This window comes from Etheostoma spectabile, chromosome 19 (genome assembly GCF_008692095.1).
Source record: "Etheostoma spectabile isolate EspeVRDwgs_2016 chromosome 19, UIUC_Espe_1.0, whole genome shotgun sequence".
NCBI classification, from domain to species: Eukaryota; Metazoa; Chordata; class Actinopteri; order Perciformes; family Percidae; genus Etheostoma; species Etheostoma spectabile.
This window is the reverse complement of record NC_045751.1, coordinates 760,884-784,063: the sequence shown is the minus strand read 5'-3', so window position 1 is coordinate 784,063 and position 23,180 is coordinate 760,884. Positions and strand designations below refer to the sequence as shown.

At 41.4% G+C, this 23,180-nt stretch overlaps 1 protein-coding gene across 1 annotated transcript in view; it reads right to left on the bottom strand.

Moving 5' to 3' along the window:
* Positions 1-23,180, bottom strand: part of LOC116669437 (neurexin-2) — a 139,097-nt gene that overhangs the window by 39,314 nt on the left and 76,603 nt on the right. Inside the window, exon 2 of the mRNA XM_032499321.1 lies at positions 7,653-9,064. Within this exon, the coding sequence (XP_032355212.1) occupies positions 7,653-8,364 (712 nt within the window). The 5' untranslated portion in view covers positions 8,365-9,064. The remainder of the gene's footprint in view (positions 1-7,652; positions 9,065-23,180) is intronic.

Sequence of the window (23,180 nt, the reverse complement as noted above, 5' to 3'; positions counted from 1 at the left end):
TAAAAAAAACAATGGCCCACAGAGGCACATTGTGGCTTTAATTACAACCCCTAATGGAAAAGGCCTGCCCATAACTACTTTAAAATGCAAGCCAATGGGAACAGAATATATGACATAGCAAGGAAGGTGCACCAATACACATAAATTTAGCACATAAATGTTTCAGGTAGTATCTATGTTTGCTTTTCTGTGAGCAGTCATTAAAAAAATCATTAGGCTGACAATGGGATGTTCACCTTCAACCTTCCTTCTTTCAGAAAAACAACCCCCCACTTCACCTGAACAATATTAACCTAAATGTCCCAAAACAAAACCCCTGTCCATACCAGATATGAATAAAGGGTGCTAACAGCTGAGTGAGATCACTGGTATTCAAATGAATGCTTACGGGAGATGAAATGGCACAACCTCCTTAAATTTACAAAACCTCAACTGTCATAGACAATGTTCAGATTTTACTGATTCAACTTTGGGCTGACATTCACCATTAAAAAGGATTTCAAAAGTATGGAAGACCATATTTTTGTAGTAAATCAGACCTTTGTGGCTCATAGCTTCAATTTCAACCATTCATCCAAACTGCACCACAGGGTGTCAAAGTATGGCGGTTGAAGGTGCATCTTTTGAGAAGATTTTTGTGGTTGAAATCCATGGTTAAAGTTTGGCTATTTTCCTTTCCATCTTTGCTTAAATCAAATTTGAAAGCCACTTCTTTGTGTCAAACTCCATTCTTTCTTGGTATGCTCTACTGTGTTCATCACTTCTAAAACCTTGCATCCCTGAGCATCCAGCAGCTATCAGTAATGAGAACTAACCGTTTCTCCGATCACTACACTCTCTCTCACAGTGTTGTCCAACTTACTGTTAATAATGCTGACGTTGTATATTTCTTTATTTGTTGTCATTAATAACTAGACTTTATTCTCAATTTTGTAATCAATCTTTTCTTTTGCAGCATAGCCAACATCAGTTATTGTCATCCATCTTTGAGAATGAGATAGCGTTACTACACAGACATTAATATACACTCACCTATAGGATTATTAAGAACACCATACTAATACTGTGTTTGACCCCCTTTTTCCTCCAGAATTGCCTTAATTCTATGTGGCATTGATTTAACAAGGTGCTGAAAGCATTCTTTAGAAATGTTGGCCCATAATGATAGGATAGCATCTTGCAGTTGATGGAGATTTGTGGGATGCACTTCCGGGGCACGAAGCTCCCGTTCCACCACATCCCAAAGATGCTCTATTGGGTTGAGATCTGGTGACTGTGGGAGCCATTTTAGTACAGTGAACTCATTGTCATGTTCAAGAAACCAATTTGAAATGATTCGAGCTTTGTGACATGGTGCATTATCCTGCTGGAAGTAGCCATCAGAGCATGGGTACATGGTGGCAATAAAGGGATGGACATGGTCAGAAACAATGCTCAGGTAGGCCGTGGCATTTAAACGATGCCCAATTGGCACTAAGGGGCCTAAAGTGTGCCAAAAAAACATCCCCCACGCCATTACACCACCACCACCAGCCTGCACAGTGGTAACAAGGCATGATGGATCCATGATCTTATTCTGTTTACGCCAAATTCTGACATCTAAATGTCTCAACAGAAATCGAGACTCATCAGACCAGGCAACATTTTTCCAGTCTTCAACTGTCCAATTTTGGTGAGCTCTTGCGAATTGTAGCCTCTTTTTCCTATTTGTAGTGGAGATGAGTGGTACCCGGTGGAGTCTTCTGCTGTTGTAGCCCATCCGCCTCAAGGTTGTGCGTGTTGTGGCTTCACAAATGCTTTGCTGCATATCTCGGTTGTAACGAGTGGTTATTTCAGTCAAAGTTGCTCTTCTATCAGCTTGAATCAGTCGGTCCATTCTCCTCTGACCTCTAGCATCAACAAGGCATTTTCGCCCACAGGATTGCCGCATACCGGATGTTTTTCCCTTTTCACACCATTCTTTGTAAACCCTAGAAATGGTTGTGTGTGAAAATCCCAGTAACTGAGCAGATTATGAAATACTCAGTCCGGCCCGTCTGGCACCAACAACCACGCCACGCTCAAAATTGCTTAAATCACCTTTCTTTCCCATTCTGACATTCAGTTTGGAGTTCAGGAGATTGTCTTGACCAGGACCACACCCCTACATGCATTGAAGCAACTGCCATGTGATTGGTTGATTAGATAATGGCATTAATGAGAAATTGAACAGGTGTTCCTAATAATCCTTTAAGTGAGTGTATGTGATCAATACATAGTGGTTTTTAAAAGTTTTTTGTCTTTTTTATGCTTATTCTTGGTTGAAATGATGGATCAATTTCAATTACTTCATCACTCAATTCAACAGAACTATTATTGCTACATCTATGAAATATCTCAGTTGGGAAATATAATTTGATGTACTTTTTACCTAGCACTCATTTTCCTACTGTAGTACTTGTTCCCTAGTTCCTAAACCCTGTTAATAATAATAATAATAATAATAATAATAATAATAATAATAATAATAATAATAATAATAAAACTAAATGTCCCTTAAAAGGTCGGTACAACCAAATCATAAAATATACTTTGATGGTGTCTGGCATGCAGATTATTTAAATTAAAATTTGCCCAGGTCTCTGAGATTTCTGCTTCAACCCCAAAACAAGAGAGAATTTTCTCAGTGTAAAATATCATCAACAACACTACTTACCAAAAACAGATGTTTCTATTCTGGATAATCCATAGAACTGTTTTTACAGGAACTCCAACCTGTTCAGACATTCGGTCCCGTCAACGGGCCCATTTGAGACAACGTTTTCTTAAATTGGAAGCAGTAAATCTTCATAAACACGCTCATGCAGTACATCATTTGAAAGCTTAAAGTCTCATGATTACATTAAGCCCACACACAGAGCATAAAGTGACTTACAGCTGTTATAATCATGTTATGAAGTAAAGAAACAGAAAGATTTGAGTCTAAGTCGAGTGTGTTTTTCTACCTGTTTCCTCGTGTCTTTATTCACAGCGGTCAAAGATTGCCAAAAACATTTTTTTCCTACATCGGCAACAGTCCAAGGTGTTAGAACTATAAGCCATGTAATCCCAAATTAGCTGGTCCCCTCACAATCTTGTAGTTTTTGGCCGAGTTTCGACATAGAGAAATCTAGATAGTTCATAATTTCTGCGTTTTGATCGCTTGTATCTTTTCCCCTCGGCGCAGTACAAAGTAACTCTGCCCACCGGCAGAATCTATGAAGCATAAGCTTTCGAGTGAACTTTGTTGCCGGCCAATCCATCTACCGTAACCCGAGCTGCCCCTTATGGAAGCCAATCATGTGGCAGGATTCAGAGAGCAGCCACGTGGGACAGTTTTTCCTTCCAGTTAAAACTAAATGTTATGAAACCGGTCTCTCTGTTTAGCCAATAAGAAGACGAGTTAATGGATACCAAACTTGACAAGAACATTTTAACTCTGTGATGGCTCCAGCTGTGTCAAAGCAAAAATAGGGCCTTCTTATGGCATTTCACCAATTCATCAAATTATAATTACTTATTTCTATAAATGTATGTATGTAGTTATTTCAAGTATGTGTGTGAGTGATGTGGATGTGTTTTTGTATTTGAGAAGTTTTGTATTTTTTAGAATTTAGACATATCTGTGGAAATAAATTTATATAATATCCATTTTCTGAGTCATTTCTTTCTGGAATTTTTCTGTTTTAAGTTGAGACACTGTTTTCCAGGTTAGTGGGATCCACCGCTCAAAACCAACATAAAAAACGTAGCTAGTAATGTTCACTCAGTGTTTTGTTTTTGTTGTTAAAATGAGCGGTGACATTAAATCACCGGTTTCCGGTGAATTCCCTACGGTACTGTCTATTTGTTGGATGGTTTCAAGGTAACAGTCGGTAGCTAGCATTAGCAGATAATCCCTTTGACAGCAACGTTATTGTTCATATTTTGGCACAATGTTTCTGACCATAGTGGTCATAGAGACTAAAAGTGGGATGTGAGATGCTAAAAAGAAAAACTACATGCTGTTTTCAGGTAACGTTCATTTTTGACGTTCAACAATTATGTGCTCACATCTAGAACAAATAATGCACAATATATTGACAATCACATCGTATTGGCCGATGTTAGTTATTTTTTGACAAACGTTGCTTGAGGATTTAAAAAAGTGGGGCGTTGCCTTATCTCCCGCTCCGGTATCGCTCACACCATGAGTTGAGACATTCCCGAGCCCAACCCAGGCTCACGTTGTACATTTAGGTAAAGGCGCCCGACCTTGCTCCACGCCCGGAGCACCGCCCAGCATCCGGCTGACTTTTTGCTGGTGGGCTAACAAGGAGCTCTGGGAGGGGTGATCTATTTGAGTAGAGGGATGTGAAACAGATGTAAGCACAGAGCCTTATTGAGCGGAGCCGCCTGGAGTGGATTTGGGCGGGGAAATGAAAAGCTTGACTAAGCTCACGTGGAATCGGCCAGCACGCATTTCTTACTAAAACACAGATATGGAGAAAATCAAATATCACGATACTTTTGACCTTGATAATGACCAATGATATTGTAGTGTAGTGTTGACTATTATAAACACTAAATATTTACACAATTAAACTTTGATTAATAATCATCAGTAATGTGGATATAACGACTATGTGGGTAAAGGCAAATAATAGAACAGAAACAACAGTGTGGTAAGTTCAGAAATTCACATAACTTTACTGTAATGCAGCCTTTAAAACCAGGAATAGACAACACTTTTGCCATATTACAATATTACGATATCTAAAATCTAAGACAATATCTAGTCTCATTTCAAAATATCAATATAATATTGATATATTGCCCAGCTCTCCTTGACTCTGTGGTGGGCATGACATGACTCCTTCACAACGGTAATGCGGTAACCGCAGCAGGCCTACCTGGGTCCATAAACCACAACTATCTGCATGGATAGATACCACTAGTGAAATTCTATGTTCTGTGACATGGGTGAACCTACCCTTTTAAAAGGGTGAACTTGTTCACTCTTGTTGTGTGTCATTGCTGGATCTTTGCACCACTTACAATTGGTTGGTTGTACTTTTAGTAGCATAGCAATTCAAGCTTATTCCACTGATTGTTAATCTCTGAAAAAGTGTCAGCTAAATGACTAAATGATCAAGTAGCACATCATGAATCATCTGGAACAAGGCACATAATATATTGCAAAGTCTCATCTTTGAAAAATACTCCCATGAAATAATGTGTTCTTCCTCTCTGAAGGGTGCAGGCCTTTAAAATAAGCTTTCTTTTGACATAGCCCCTCCACCACAGAGCTAAAACAGCAAGATATGAATTTGTTAGTACATCTAAAGTGTCTTAAAACCAACTAAAAGAGAGCGAGACCTTTACCTTCCCACCCACATGTTGGATAAAAGGAATAAATGAACTTCTGCACTGGCATTCAGCCATAATGACCCAATTAACGGCCCTCAAACCAAAGAACATCTCTGAAAATAAATTAATATTGAGCAAATTAATATCTCCATGCTGTCTTTCGTTCTTGCCCTCTTCTCCACTTCTCACTGTTGATCGGCCATTGCTCTCTATCCCAATTTTCTCTTGTTCCGTTTCTCTGCTCCTAACCTCTATCTCCATTCTCTCCCTCTATCTTACTCTGTCTCTCTCTTCCTCTACTTTACTCTCTCTCTCTCTCTCAAAAGGACAAATGTTTCCTGCAGTCACTGTAGCACTGCATTGGTATTCTGCTCTCAATTTAGCCTAGAGCCAGGCAGCAGTATCTGCTTCCAGCAACCACACAGCAATCTGACACAGAGCACACAGAGAGAGGGAGAAAATGAGGAAGTAAAATGAGAGACAGCAAGAAAGAGAGAGAGAGAGAGAGAAAGAGAGAGAGAGAGACAGCAAGAAAGAGACAGACAGACCTGCAGTTACGTCATTTGTTGTACTTTAGACCGCAATAATTCATTCACAAGAAGTTAAGGAATGTGCTTTTGTTTGACTTCTTCTAAGAACAAAAGACGAAACAATAGAGCTTCTCGAGCGGGTGAAGACTGTTCTAGACTTTCTACAGCAAACAACTTAAATGCTGTGATCATGGCTGCATGCTGATTTTATTATTTTTGCTTTTAGATCCATCAAAAGCATTACTCAAACAAAAAAGAAACAATCAAACAAATTGAACAAAATATTGTGTTTGGTTTGATTTCTTTGTCAGTGCTGTCAAAGCTTATCTCTGGGTGCCACAAAAATGCAAGACTTCAAACATAACCGCTGGCAAAATATTTATCTACCTTTTGAAGATCCAGTAAGTCATTTCATTACACAGGACAGGGTTGGAGCTACTATTTTTATGGATTATGCGACACCAATGCAATATTAATAGAACATATAAACGGCAATAACTGGAGATGTAGGATGAAGGCCCCCCCCCCCCCTTACAGATGATCAAGAGAGAACAAGCCATTTCTGTAAGCTACATAGGGAAGCAAGGTGTGGAGATGCAGACAGTGTGAAAGAAAGAGGAGGGAGATAAGTGCAGGGGGAGGAGAGGCGGGAGTAGGAAGTGCTGACAGTGGGTAAAGGTGAGAGAGAGATAAGTGGAGTAAGGGAGTGAAGTCGGGGGAGACAGAGTGGGGGAGGGAGGTGAGGAGAGATGGAAAGCCCAGATAGCCTTGAGAAGATAAGGTAGGAGGCGGGTGAAGGAAATGCTGCGGGACGAAGAGAAACAGAGAGATGGATGGACGTAAAGCAGAGGGGAAAACTACAGATATGGAAATGGGATGTGTCAGTGAAGGAGGGAGCCAGAGGTGTAAAACAGAACAGAGTTTGACATGAGCTGACAGCATGGCAGCACATCCCAAGAGCAAATGAAGGCAAGGGCAGGGTGTACACCTCAGACAATAAGCTTGGAGAGAAAGAAGGAAGACAAGAGAAAAAAAGAATGAAAAAAGAAAGAAAGGAGGAAATACAGAGAGAAAACCAGCAGTAAAGAAAGCTGGTTGAAGAGCAGACCTACAATGTGTGACTTAGCATTTAAAATAATCCGTTTAGATATTCAGCACTTTTGATGTTAAGTATTGTTTTAGAAAAAAATCCAAGCCACATTTAAAGTAGCACCTGTGCCATGTCTAAATCTTTTGATGAGTCTCATAATCCCCAACAAAGAGTTATTTCTTCAACAACCCTATCTTTCTGGCAATGAAACTTTTAAAAACTATTTTGACAATAGAAGACTGAAAATAGCAATAGGCTTGCCTTTCACACGGCACCTCACCCTCCTTTCGGGGTCCTCACTGAGTCTAGGCTTCAACTATTAAACCCTACTAGAACACAGAGATCCTACTAAGAAACAAGCCATTTGTGATTTCACTGCAAGAGACTCAGAAAATGCCACGAAGAGACTATTTAAGTATAATTTATAGACATCAGAACTGTACAACTTGCATTCCTATGCTGAACCTTTCATACCACTGTGGCTACAAAGTGACCACAAAACCTCAAAGAAAAGGGCTTTATCTCCAACACCTCATGACATACTCCAGGCTTTGAGTAACAGAGCATATCTTTACCTACAACAGATTTATATAAACCAAGAAGACTGCCCAAGGAACAATGCAATAAAATCAGGGTACAGCAGGTACAGTATGATGGCTCCTTACCTTCTTTGCAGTACTTCCCCTTGAAGCGGGTGAGGGTGCAGTCACAGTGAACTTCTCCATACTGAATAGAGCAAAACCCTCCATTGAAGCATGGGTTCTGTTTGGTGCAGAGGTACTCCAGGTCGCTCTGAATGCCCTGGCTATTTAACAAATTAGGAGGCATCTCCCCCACCTTCAGATTGGAGATCAAACCCTGGAAGGGCGGCTCGTACTTCACGGTGCTAGAAGTCAGCGCAGAGAGGCGCACATCAGGTGGGATCCCGCCCACAAACAGGTCACTGACCACTGCCATCTCCTTCCTCTTGGACTTGACTTCAGCCACTTTTGTCTCACCATCGACCATCAGGAGGGTCTCACGGAAATTGCGGGTGAGCAAGACCATGTGCCAGCGGTCATCATTCACCCGCGTCTCCATGTGCACTGTGGCTGGCTCGGCACAGTGGATGGCAAAGCGCAGCTGGAGGCGCCCACCAGCGATGAGAAGCTCCAAGAAGTCACAGTTGCCGCCATCATCCAGATAGAGTACCAAGGCTTTGCTGATGTTGGTCTTAAGACTGAAGCTCAGCTCGCCCACGGATCCAGCTTCCCAGCGTCCGTAGCGTGCCCACTGGCCAGGCGCCCCACCAAATTCCAGCATCTTCACTGTGGTGAGCAGGCTGAAAAGGGCCACAGGCCACAGGGGCCAACAGAAGAATCTTAACCCCCTTGTCATACTCAAAGTTCCCAAGTTTCTCCTTCTCTAGTCGATGCCTTTTTGATCTAATGTACCCCAGAGGTAAGGCCTGACTTTGCTGTGTCTAACAGATTTTAAATGTAAATAATGAGCATCACTGAACTGATATATCAAGATCAACTGGGTAAAGTAATCCCCACAGGAGTCCTACTCCAATTTTCCTGACAGTTTTTCCCTCTTCTCTCCGATTTTCAACTTTTTGTCCTTATCCTGACTCTCTCCTTTGTCTCTCCATCAGTTGGTGCCTCTGGGAATTGGAGAAAAGGAATGAGGAATAGTGGGGGAGTAAAAGAGGGGAGGGGGGAGAATATGATATTTTCAACACAGTCCTTTCTTCAAAAGCCTCTTGGTCTATCCTGGACCAAAAATAGAAACTTTCTCTTGAATCCAGATCTCAGTGTAATATCCAGGAAATTTGAGCTGGTGACAAAGATGGGGGGGGAGGGAGGGAGAGGGGAGTTATCCGATTGTGATCTTTCTTTAAGGGGAGTGGAAGCAGAGGAAAAGGAGCAAAAGAGTGAGGGAGTCGTAGAGTAGACGGGTATCAGAGTCTACTAGAGTCTGCTAAAGCATGCTATGCGTTCATGGTTTCAGCGTAAACCCCTTCTTCTCATGATACCTAAGGACTACAAAGCTTTATGCAGGTGTGGGTCCCATCGTTAGGGGGGCAGGTGGGTATCTGGAAGAAACACAGAAAAAACAAAATGTAAATCACATACAGACATGTTCCAGTGCATTTCATTCCAACTATACAAACTTGCAAATGTCCTATCTAAATGTGACCCATTCCATGTTAGGTTAATCAGCCCTTATTTGTTTTTACCTGACTGTATTTAATCTTTTAATTTTCATCTTCTTTGCATGTACTTTGCTTCCGCCTACTGTCTCAAACACCAAGTACAAAAAATCCTTCCCGCTTTTCAGTTCCTAAAAAAGTTTGTCAAGAGCCAAACGATAAATAAACTTTCTGAGGTTTGCATAGCTCCGAGGGGCCTAAGCGATAAAATGTCATCGGGCTCCGTCTCAGTCAGGCCATAGATATGTCATGCAAGTACTGAACCTTATCATAATGATTGTATATGCAGTATACATACTTCATACATACATCACACTATTTATATTTTGGGCGATCAGCAATAGAGTGTTCTTAATAAATCCCACCCGAACACTGAGCCCCCACACAGCCACACACACAGCCACACACACACAGCCACACACACACCAGCCCACACACACAGCCACACACACCACACCACACAGCACACACCAACACACACCACACCACACACACACACACACACACACACACACACACACACACACACACACACACACAAAACCATGCATATGCAAACCCACACATCATTAAATCAATGTGATTCAGAGTTGAGTGCTGCAGAGTCAATAGCTATCTGAACAGCCCGTCTTGACCCTGGGGCCTGGCCTAATCCCTAGCCATTATTTCTTGAGTGAGATCTAATTTCTATCACAGTCAGTCTACAATTAAAGCTAGGCTCACCCCTGCCCATGCTCCCTTGTGCTATCCTGCCTGGCTTCAAAGTGACAACCGCTATGATGCTGGCATAAGAGCAAGGGAGGGAGCGAAAGTGGGAGAAATACAGACACACAGAGAAAGAAAGGCTGCATAATCATGATCTCAGACGGGCGAGGCTCAACAGTGATGGAGAAAGATAAGGGAGGATAGAGGAAACAGACAGAGCTGTGAGAAACAGGAGACGGAGGAAGACAAATATTTTTAGGGCTATTTTTCTCCAGCTGATGTTCACAATGGCAACCAAGAAAAAGCAATGTTGCCTTCAGATGGAACTTGTGAGGTTGTATTGTAAACATGGGAAGCACAGTGCACATCATGCTCATCATTCAAGTGTATTCCAAAATTCAGAAAACCAAAAAAATGACTATCATCCGCAGGCTCAAAGGTTACATCAGTCTGTAAAATATGTCACCATTTTGTGCTATGTCCTATAATACTAATACAAATGTGTAAAATACAAAATGTCAGCAGCATATGCCAAAGCTGTTGAACTCTGCCCATATGTACACACTAGGGGTAGGAATCTCACAATACAATACACGACCCACAATACTGAAAGTGAATACACCAATTCTGTGATAATCAATATATTGCCAGACAACCCTAAAATGATACATCACGATTTTGGTCTAACTATGAATATAAAAGCCCGTAAACAAGGTTAAGCGCAGGTTTTCTCTCTTTATTCACCGCAAGCCCAAACTATACGGAGCAACTATAGGTCCAGACTTCAGACTTAAACGTGGCTGGGGCTTGTTATTTTCCTCAAACAGATGTCCGCCATCCCTTTAACAACTTCTTTCTCTTTGACATGTGTACCCGACACACAAACCACCAACTTTATGCATTATAATGCAAAAGCAGCAGCACTCCTGCACATGTGTTTATAAGACAGAGAGAGAGAGAGGAAAACAAAATATGACTACGGCATGCAGTGTTTCTGTAAGTTATCAATAACTTTGGCCACTTGGAACGCTGCTTTGCTATTGTGCTGCTGCTTGTAGGTCAAGTTGCACATTGCACCGGGTATAGTCCTGCCACACCGGCCGTCCCTTTTCACACAGGCATCGCTTCGGCTCTATGACTACCTGCAAGCTTAAAGACACAACAGCTCCGGTGTTTCCTCTAGGTTGATGGCGGCACAACACGATAAAACCTCTGGCGCCAGTGTATCAGAAATATTGCAGACGCACAACAGGGTTTCCGCTATGTACACCACGCACCGCCACTCCTTCAGCTGTTTATGAAAAGTCATAAAGTCGTAATTACACGATTCTGAAGAGTCTGAGTCTACTTTGGCAAACTGTCATCCGCTCTCTCTCCCTGAGCAACTGGAACAGGACGTCATCACTCGCAAAGTCATGGCAACCAAGTAAACAACAGGGCAAGAACTAGTTGTCACTCAATCTTAGGCAAAGGGACAAACAGCAACAAAAACCGTGACATGAAATCCGCACTCACGCAGCTACATTTTATTGGAAAATAGCATTGTGGACATTGAATTTACTGTTTATCAAACCCCAGATGAGACAAGAAGCTAACATTAGCAAACGCTGTGGTCCCTCTGCCTCCCCGCAACAGGAGACGCTGTATTCCTACGACACGCTCTTTTAATGTTAGCTACTGATTAAAAAGACGTTTTCCAGGATAGTGGGGGTGCACACTGCTCAAAACCAACATGAAAAACGTAGCTAGTAATGTTCACTCAGTGTTTTGTTTTGTTGTTAAACTGTGTGTAAATTGAGCAATGACGTTAAATCACAGAGTTCAGGTAAATTCCCTACGGTACTGTCTATTTGCTGGATGGTTTCAAGGTAACAGTCGGTAGCTAACATTAGCAGATAAGCCCGTTGACAGCGACGTTATTGTTCATATATTGGCACAATGTTTCTGACCATAGTGGTCATAGTGACTAAAAGTGTGATGTGAGATGCTAAAAAAAAAGGAGAAAAAAAAAACTACATGCTGTTTTCAGGTAAAGTTCATTTTTTGACATTCAACAATTATGTGTTCACATCTAGAACCAATAACACATGACTTACTGGGATGCACAATACATCGACAATAGGTATCGGCCGATGTTAGTCTTTTTTTTTTTTTTTTTTTTTTTTTTTTATACATGGACATCAGTCCAATGAGCAAAACTGGTCCCATGTAAACAGCCACTGATTATTTAGTGTTAACCCATGGTGGTTTTTTTTTTTTTTGGACTTATGTCCGCTGTCTGGACGTCGTACACAGTGAAAAGAAGAAGACATGCGAGTGCACTATGCAATGGTCAAGGTCAACGTAATGAGACACATCTGGATGGGTACATTTTACTGTAAATTTACATAGACAGGAATAAATGTAGCCCTTATTCTACTGACACAAGAACACTTCCCATTACTACGCAGACATATGCCTATACTAACTCATGAGCAAACAGCCTGCTGTTTTATACACATGCAAACCCCCACCCACACCCACACCCACACCCACACCCACACACACACACCACACACACACACACACACACACAACACATGTTTTAATTGCCATTATGAACATCAACAAAAGCATGATAAAACCCCTGAAACACTTTGGGACAGTAAGAATTATTTTTGTGAACAATTTGAGAGCTTATGCTTGTTTAATCAACCATTCTTTTAACCACATCTGTGTCCCTTATGGGTAAATAGATTGGAATATTCCCTGACCGACCAAATTCAATATTCATTGACTTATTTCTGGGTGTTTGGGGACTCTCTAGTGCTACAGAAAGAAGCAGTGTTTCCTGCTCTTTGCACAATACCACGTTTATGAAGGTTTATTATGTTGACTTTCAGTGAATCCTTAATGCATTATGTTGCTAGTTATTAAGGGGTTATTGGCTGGCTCGCCTGATGGTACTATTTAATCCCAAGGACACTGAGGAAACATAACAAGCCTCAAGAGATAACTACAGCGCCGGGGGATGTGGGGTGTGTGTGTGTGTGTGCGTGCGTGCGTGCGTGCTAGTGATTGATTCTAGTTGTGTGTGCAGCTGTCTGCATTCAGCAAAGCAACTGTCCTTGTGCGACAGAGAGTGTTCATCTGGACTGTGTATACTATACAGTTTGTGTGCGTCTATATTTAGGCCTTTATTTGGGATTATGATTTTTGTCACAGTTGTAGTCCACAATGTCTTCTCTGCAGCATTTGGACCCAACATTGTTTTATAAATGACATGAACGATCCAGCTAAGGTCCAGTTTCAATCCAAAAATAACATGTTTTCTTAACTGCTAGTGTGACATCCATCTGCCTCAATTCTTTCCTCAAAAAAAAAAAAAAAAAAAAAAAGGACAGCTCTTTCGCTCACAGTGCTTGGCTGAGCTGCAGCAGAGCTGTGCGACTTGACTGAAAGAGCAATCTGTACCCAGCCTTATACACCCTGACCCGACTTCTTGTCCAAGTGAGGCTCTGCAGCCCTCAGGATAACTGTATGGGCATGTGAGCCACCACCGACCCATTTCCTCTCACATGATCCCATGGGGAATGTCGGCACAGTCCTGACAGACACTGTTGAAATTCTTCAAGAGTCTTTGGTTACATTCACCCTACAGTGGAAACATCATTTTGAAATCATCACTTGTGACAAAGATTGGATGTTTTCAATTCCAGGACAGCAACAGCAGAGTTAACAACTGACTTTGCATTTTTTTTTAATTATGTGCCAAAAAAATTGTCTGTACTTGTGTATCTGAATTCTTCAATTGGAAGAACTCGATAACTGTGACAATAACCTAATGTTTGATCATTTGTTTGAGCCAGATGTCATGATTTTGAAATAAATGTGCGTTTTGTTGTTTAATCCATCTCTTGCAGAGCTCCGCCTTGGCCCAAGGTCTTCAGATTCCCCACAGACCAGACTACACCTGTTGTGTGAAGCCGTGCCAGGCTTTCATCTTCCACAAACAGTCAGCCCACATACTGTACATTCAAATGAAGTCTGGTTTGAATACTTCACTGCCCACCAGTGCTACACAGAGTTCAATGTTGCACTTTTTATTTTCCTCCTCAGGTGTGACACCTTATTTAGAATTGTAAATATGACACTGAAACAGTTGTCAAGCGCAATAAAAACGCCTAAAGTGTATGAAATATTTATACAGTACAATAGTCTCAACAAAGGACAATAGAGGTGTAAGCTTACACAAATATTTACACATGCAAATAGTTTTCCTTTGCACAAATGCACCTCTGCATATGCACACAGTTTCCACATGCAAACAAACAGACACACATGCACAATATCCAAGTCAGGCAGGAGCCATTAATTCTGGCCTGTGAGAAGCTCAGCAGTGTACCATCCATCAGCATGAAGCTGCTGCTGCTGTGCTCTAATTAACCAGAGAGGCACGCTGAGCCACATTTAATATTCCTGGTCAAGATGGAGAACACGGATTTAAAACAAGAAGTGGTGGGAGAGGGAGTGGACAAGAGAAACATGGGAAGAGAAGTCGTTTATGTCAAAATTATTAAATTTTGACATAATGACATAATTTTGACACGAAAATAGTTTTACATATTTCTTCATATTTCAATCAGGAATGTTGTTTAAGGTTGGGTTTCATGCTTAAGTGCTGTTGTAGTGCATCTTTTCTACTAGAAAGTACAAATGTCTGACATTACTTGAATGCAGCTCTAGGATGAGGAGTCCGACTGATGATTCAGGAATAGAGAAAAGGAGGAATTGCAATGACTTTGAAATGTAAGTGTTCTTTTTACAAAGAAGAAATTAAGACAGAGCACCTTAGAGCGGAGTAAAAATACAATGAACTAATCAGTATGGCAAAAGCAATGCTCCACGACACAGTCCTCCAGTCGTGTGCTAACACGGGGTGAGCGGGCCTTTATTCTACATCAGACTACAGCCTTTGATCAGCCTCGTCAACTGTAAGCCGCTAGTGACTAGCTCTTGCTGTTAGTGCTAACTGCATTTAGCCCTGATGAGGAGATGCTAATGAAACAGATCAAGGGCTTTAGCCTTGCTGTGCGAATTATAATGACTTTAGCGGGACTCCTTGTTGCTCCTTTTGCTGTGACACTTTGACAGGGTAAATCACGGGGAGTAAATGAGTTTGCTCTGCAAGCTGAAATGTTGTGAGGGCTAAAAGAGGAGGCAGTCATGGATTTAGTGAAAGATAACACCTAATCACATCAGTGGGAGATGTTGTTTTCAACTAGTCTGCACAGTCACTTACAGACACAAGACAGTGGCACTGACAGAAAGCCTCACACAAAACAAACAATAAGACACACAAATGACAAAAATGGACACATGAAGGCACACAGAGCCATGCACGCTGCATCATCAAGGCCAGTGACACCAGGGGCAAGTAGAAGCAGACCTCTCAGTGTTAGCAAGTCATGTCAGTCAAAGACATTACTACATCCAGGTCCATGCCAACAAAATGGCCGACAAAAGGGAGAGAGGAGGGGGAGGGAGAGAGACTGAACACAAGGGACATAAATGAAGAAGAAAAAACAGAAAGAGGACATCACTGACACTTAGCCTGCAATGCTACTTGAGATGCAGTCACGCATCAACACATGCACTCCCACGCACATCACCCTCTACACAACGGTGCCATTAGATCTGCGTGCCATCAGCCAGCTTATTCGTACTGCAGTGTAATGTACAAATCATGACAGAGGAACTAAACACTGGCAGTGAGTTTTTTGCACACATATTGTAACATCGGTGTATACAGTAACTGACCGCTCATCCAAGCTCTAAATACCTCTTTCGCCTGTCCTTCCATCCTCTTTTTTTCCTCCCTGTTTCATATTACCCGCCTCATAATGCCTTTCATTTCCCATCATTCGCTCCTCACACTCCCTCTCTCTTTAACTCCCTTTCAGGTTACCCAGCCATCCATCACCATCCCATCCCACATTGGTTCCACCTACTACCAACTTTTCAAAAACGCAAGAGCTTGCAGACTACAGGTGCAGCAAGCGCTGAAAGTGTGAAACCCAAATGAATCCAACTTAAGTTCATACTAAAGTAGAATGAATGAAATGTGTTTGCGCCCCAGGTTAAACTGTCATGCTATCAGTGTTGTGTACGGGGTGATAGGGGTCCAAAAAAAATATCATTGTGTGCCACTCGAGTGTAGAGGGTGAAAATGGCTGTACTTTAAATACCTGGAGAGGTAAATTGTTGTGTCTGTGTATTCGTGTTTGGTACATGTGTACAGAGGAGCACCAATCAGTGCCAAAAGGTGTTGCATATGCTAATGCAATCAAAGGCAGCTCTGGGCATCTACAGTATGTTGACAGTATACACGTTTAGATACCTGTAAGTGCTGTTTTCATCCTCTTTCATTTAGTGAGATACTGAATCCCTACCTGTTCAATTGTTGTAAGTTGCTTTGCACGTGTGAAATGTAAAATGTTTGCTGGGGGCATGTGGGAATGTGGACGAGTAAGAGTTTGTGCGTGCGTGCGTGCGTGCGTGCGTGCGTGCGTGCGTGCGTGCGTGCGTGCGTGCTGCAACAGCATGTGTGTGGCTGCCTTGGTGCCTGAAGATGTTTTGGTGGGAAGCACAAGGCTCACTGGCCAGGCCTCGAGACTCTCCCGTTCCAATTAACCAGCCCAGCAGCCTGCAGCTCTACTGGCCTTATCTGGGAGAAAAGAGGGGAAAAGAGACAGAGAGAGAGGGGAGGAGGAAGTAATAGAGTGAGACAGGGTGAAGGAAAGACAGGGTTGGAAGGCAATAGAAAGAAGAATGTAAGGCTTGAGAGAGCGAGAAGAGGAGAGACAGAATAAAAGGAGAACTTGCTCCAGTCAGCTTGCCAGCAGTGCTCCTGCAGATGCCTGCTTGCTTACTATCTTCCAATTCCTACCCCTTCTCACACCACACACACACACACACACACACACACAAACCACACACCACACACACACACACACACACACACACACACACACACACACACAACACACACACACACACACACACACACACACACACACACACACACACACACACACACACAATTCTCTCCTCCCCTCCCTCATTCATCCTCTCTCCATCAGACGAGGGAGAAGCATCTTGGTAAGAAACAAAGACCTGCCGGTAGCTCAGTGTAGCTAGCGAGGAACTGATAGTGTGTGGTTGACGAAAGGTATTGTGTCTATTTCAACAATTAAAACATTGTGCTGTCAATAGCCTCTGGTCTATTTCTATAGCCATTGTCAACAAAAGGGTGGAAAAAAGACACTTATCCAGCAGCAGTCACTTGTTGTACACTGGGTCTCATAATGGCCAGAATACTCTGAAGTGTCAAAACTTAGTTAATCTAAGCATGATGATTTTGCACAGGAAAAAAAGTAAGAATCGATTTATTAATAAGAAAATACCTGATTTTAAAATGTCCTCCTTTCTAATGATTCATTAAGCTTTGTTTTAAAAAGATTATTTGTGCTGAATGATTTAAGTATTCACGATCACCTATAAAACAAGATAACATTTGTTGACAAGCCAGAGGAGTTACTAAGACACAGACAGACTGTGTCTAGTATAACCTTACAAAATGTTGGGATATTAACAATAATTATCAAAATGAATGCCTCATGGGCATGATATAAATATACAATTTTTTACCATATTCTCATCCACAAAAGAAAAAGTGTATTTTATTCCCCAAGTGAATTGGAACCAGAATCTGTGTCACATGAGTCAACCGGTACATGTATCCACTGTATTACTCCATTCTTGATTTTCACATTAGTCCGACTTCTGCGCGTTCCGGTCTCACAACTGGGCGCCTGTCGCAGCGTGCCTACAGACCTTAGCTTTTGGGCATGTTACGGGCATCTCAATGTGTCAGGCTCATTTCCACCAGTATGGCAGTTGCCTGTGGCTACAGGCGCCTAAAATTGAGTTTGCATTTCACATAGGGCTGCACAATTAATCTAATATTAGTCACGATCACAATTTTGACTTCCCACGATCAAATTTGCGTGATCAAGCGATTTTAAAAAAATGCGTCATTTCATAGAATGCGCCGTTTTTTTTTTTTGCAAAGCCCATCTACCGCTCCGTAAACCACAGTTTGATCGTGTGCCAATCACAGTTGTTCCCTGCTTAGTTTCTAGATGTGGACAGTCACAGAGGAAAGAGTAACGTGAGGAAAATTTGACAAATAGCAGTTGGTAATACGTCGGTCTCAAGGTTTACCAGTTTACTAGTAAAATCATCTGTGTAAAATCATCTGTTTGCCCCGTCTGTGTTGTTTTCAGACAACAGCAGTGACCAGTGCTAGTTGACGTCTTTTAGCTCACAGGGCTCTAGGGCGCGAGTAATATTTTTCCTCTAGGTCGCACCCGTGCACCTAATGTCCTCGCATCCGCTGCAATGTTCTTTGTATCCATATGGTTTAATGTTGCGTTACATGACCCATTTCTTCTGTAAAACCGTGCCTGTGTTCGGATGTCTCCTCTTACTCTTCGCGTAGCCCCGCCACACAGCGGCGCCGGACCACACTTCTGACATTTGTCTACAGTTTTTATTGTTATTAAAACAGCTGTATATTGTTAAGCATGAGAGGCAAACCTGTATTTGTACCAGTGTTTCCGCTGGTAACTCTGCTATTGCGGCTGCCATGGCAAAAAACACAGAAGAAGTTATTGAATGCAACTAACTTTAGTTCGTAGAATAATAGCGTGTGAGACGGTGCTTGTTGGACCAGGGCCAGAGAAGTGACCCATGGCCAGAATATCATAGTTTATAAAAATGCAGCACAGTGACGATACAGACATTTCATACATACGTGTGTAACTCTGCTGACCCGCCATTCGACCCGTACTGGACCCATTCATAATAAGTCAGCCATCTTTCTGTGAGTAGCGTCCATTAATCAGTTATTATTTTTTATTTTTATTTATTTCAGATAGCTAATTTTCATTTACGTGTGTTGCAGCTGTTTGTATATATAACATACAACTTCAACATAAGAAGAATCTAACATAATATGGATGTGAAAGCAGTTAAAAATAGCCTATGTGACAATAAAATAGGTTTTGGTTAAAATCAACAAATAATTGTGATAATTAATCGTGATCACAATATTGATCAAAATAATCGTGATTATCATTTTGGCCATTATTGTTCAGCCCTAATTTCACAGCAACCATTACGGTACAGCTTGAGATTGCCACTAGGAAATCCAGACAACAAAAAAGGGCCAGTAGCAGCTTTTTATGGTGACAGCCGTACCTAAGCTCCTGCGTATTAATTGGGGCGATGGCAGGCACAAATAGCAGTCATTTCTTGTTCCTGAGTGGCCAATGACAAGGAGCATTTCTGCCGCAGCCAAAGAACCTACATTACTACAGGGCAGTGAGTACAGAGAGTGCCTTAAAAGAACACATCCATTGCTACTATTGTTTTCATGAGCCCACCAGCAATTTAAAGGTGAGGTTTAAAGGTTTTAAGTTAGTGAGAAGAAAAAATTTCAGGGAAGTATGTAGGTACACCTGGGTAATTATACCTCCAGTTTTTGTATACATTTGATTATTTATTTGATATAAGAAGCTTCAATTCAGGTCTTCAAATTCAACAACACAACTAATTTAAATACCTGGAGGGAATGCATACTTTACAGCTACACAGTATTTTGTGTGGTTTATCATATACCTTCACACGTTGTTGCTTTTTCATGTCTGTAAAACTGAGGTACAGAAGCTACCACTCTGTCAAATACCCCCCCCCCCCCCCAAGCTTAGAACAAGTGCAGGATTCATGAATATAATACTCCATTTCATCTTTTTTACTCTGCTTTGTGTGTGTCTGTATGTTTGTGTGTGTGGTGGAGTGTGAGTGTGAGTGTGTGTGTGTGTGTGTGTGTGAGACTGGGGTGGGGATTGCTTTCTCGTCCTCAATGAATTATGGAAGAATGAGAGAGGGAAAATGAGAGGGACAGCAGATAGAAAGAAAAGGAAGAGCGATAGAGAAGGAGAGGGAGGGACACCTAGCAATTGCCAATTGGCTGTGGTAAATGACAGTCGATTACCATCTTAAATATACTGTCAAAAAGCAATTTGCTTCGCTCATGCCACAAGCCTGATATTTAGACCTTATTAGGGCGGTTGCCCTATATTTTAAGAAGCCAACCTCCAATCCCTGAGCTTCCATTTACCCATTAGCTACCTGTGTACCTGTCTAACAGAGGGCTGTTTTTTTGAGTGAAAGGCACTGGTGAACAAAGCTGGAGAGAGAAGGCTGAAAGATGTGGAAAAGGCCAATACTGTAACCACTTATAAAACACAGGGACTAAGTAGGCCTGTGATTATGTTTTTGATCACTATAATGGAAGTTTGGTTTAAAGGATCTGAAAACCCCTTTCATACAGAGAATGCTGATACTAATTCAGGCAGGGAAGTGTCAAGAAAGGAATAATAAAGTTGGAAAGTTTAATCAATTGTATTAGTTAAGATTGTATCGGCTGTCTGCAGCTATAATAAAAATACCATTAGAGACAAATCTTATTTGAAGGAAACCTGCAATTATTACCAACCTCTTTAACTTTTATTGGCTTTTAGACCTCATAGCTTGTAAACTCAGCAGGTGGAAGACTCATAAACTCTATGATGTTGAGAGGATATCACAGCAACTGCAGATTTGTAAATGGTATTGACATTTCAATATCCCAGCTAAGGCTGACAGAGGGTCGTATTGTGGAAAAGATTTTAGAGGAATCAAAAGAAACAAGCACACTAGAGACCTGGGGACCGACAGAAGCAATAAACTGGGGCCCGGATATTCTACTTAACGTTCCAGCTTAGAGATTTCCATTGACGTTAGGGCGGCAATATGATTATTAAGAGGCAAAAACTACCAATATCTGCAGCAGGTGAGCTATGCGGTTGATTTCCCAGACCTTGTAGACTCGCTGAGCTCATTATTGGCCTCTCAATTCACTCAGTGCACGTCCTATGGTGGCATATTGATCTGGGCACTATGGTTGAAAGCTATGTCTTACTAAAGACCTCTCACCCAGCTCCTCTCACATGTAGTCTGCAGTCCATCTCTAGCTCTATTTCGTCTTTTGAGGAGGAAAGAAAGAAGTAACTAAGAATAACTGACGAAAAATGGATCTGACGCTGCTCTAAAAACATTGATTCAGGTCTCCTTTAGTTCAGCTCTAAATCTGAGGGAGCTGGAACAGGCACAGGCATGCGGTGCCGCTTTGTGACTAAGAACAAAGAAGTGGCAAGAATTTGGTTTGAAAAGATATGAGGTGACACACAGCTTTGTGCGTGCATAAACACACACATATAAACTCAGACACACACATGGGGAGCTGTGAAAAAGGGGACAGCATATGCACATTTTTGTAAGCCCCTGGGCAGAGTAGGTTAGGCAGAAGAGCGGAGAGGAGACACAGGCTGGATTGGTGGGGAGGGGGGCTGCAGTTGAGAATAAAGGATCAGATTATGTAAGTACTGCTAATGCTCACTCTCTTTCGAAAAAAGTGCAGGAGAAGTCCTTTGAGCATCCAACCGGAACTCGCAAGACAAACTGCATCCTCCTCCCAACAGCCTCAGTGGGGATATTACAGACAGGATAAATTATGACCCCTGGAATAAAATAATATTAGACCGGCTGCCTCTGAGGCCAATTGAAACCACTCAGTGCCTCAGGATTTAGTACCGAATCCAAGCAGAAAAGCTAAAAGACAGACAAAATGCTGACTATGACCTTGTAAAATCCGAATGTTGTCTGAGCTGTGTTTCTTTAGTGGTGTAAGATGATGATGATGATGATGATGATGATGATGATGATGGTGTCCTGAGATGAAGCCTAAATGGTCAGCTCTTGATCTGTTATCAAAAACAAAACAAAAAACTACATTTATGATGTTTGGTATCAGGGTCAATTGTGATATAAAAATTAACTTAACTGGAGTAGAAATTGAAAGGGAGGGATTATAGATTATAAACTATGTTGGAAGCCACATATAATTATATGTAAAGGAAATACTAAATAAATACTAAAATGGCCCCCACAGTCACCAGATCTCAACCCAATAGAGCATCTTTGGGATGTGGTGGAACGGGAGCTTCGTGCCCTGGAAGTGCATCCCACAAATCTCCATCAACTGCAAGATGCTATCCTATCATTATGGGCCAACATTTCTAAAGAATGCTTTCAGCACCTTGTTGAATCAATGCCACGTAGAATTAAGGCAATTCTGGAGGAAAAAGGGGGTCAAACACAGTATTAGTATGGTGTTCCTAATAATCCTATAGGTGAGTGTATATGTCATATTGTGCAGAAATATGGGAAAATGCATATAAAACAAATATACAGTAGATCCTATAATTAATCTTCACAAAAGAGAGACAAGAATAATACAAAAGCTGGTTATTATGAATACACAAATTCAGTTTTGCAATCTTGAAATTTACAGATCCTGTATATTTTAAAACCTTGGAAATACGTTTGAGTGTGAACATGATGTGTCTGTATTCTTTTTTTTATGTAATTAGGGGAAGGTAATTATACCTTATAAATTATAACAGAAAATGTAAAGAAAAAAAGAACCTAATAATATAGGAAATAACATATGCAACCAACAATGTCCACCAAAAAAGGTGCATGTTTGCCACTGTAAAATGTATAACAGAAAACTGCAATAGGAGGCATATCAACCTTGAATAAATCGCTGACCTTCTGCAAGGTTTGAGCAAACTGCATATCTTTTATTAAAACCATAACCAGGCTACAATAAAAAGGAGCCAGTGAAACAAAGCTCCAACGTAAAGGATCACACAAATAAAGACTTATAAATCTTTATAAGCCCCTTAACACCAATTCTCACAGATCGACAATTATTAAAAATAACAAGAAACCATAGTATAGATAGTAAGGCCTATACTTGTTTTGTAATTGTTCAGTACTTTTCAACATGCTTCATAGCATATTGAGAATAAGCAGAATGTCCTTTCAGCTAACACGGTATGGTGACCTGGACACACCAGTCCTTTTTCTGGAATACTTTGAAGACATTTTTAAGTTTTTCCAAAGATGTGGGTGTAAGAAAGGGGGATTTATGTCTCCTGATGAGGGCTATCTACCGGAGGTAGTGGGATAAGGTGTGTTTTAGTAATCAAGTCAAGTCATGTCCCAGACATACAGAGCAATTGAACGTACATTTCTCTCTGACCCACGGTGCAATAAGGACACAATCTTGACAGCTTCTAAT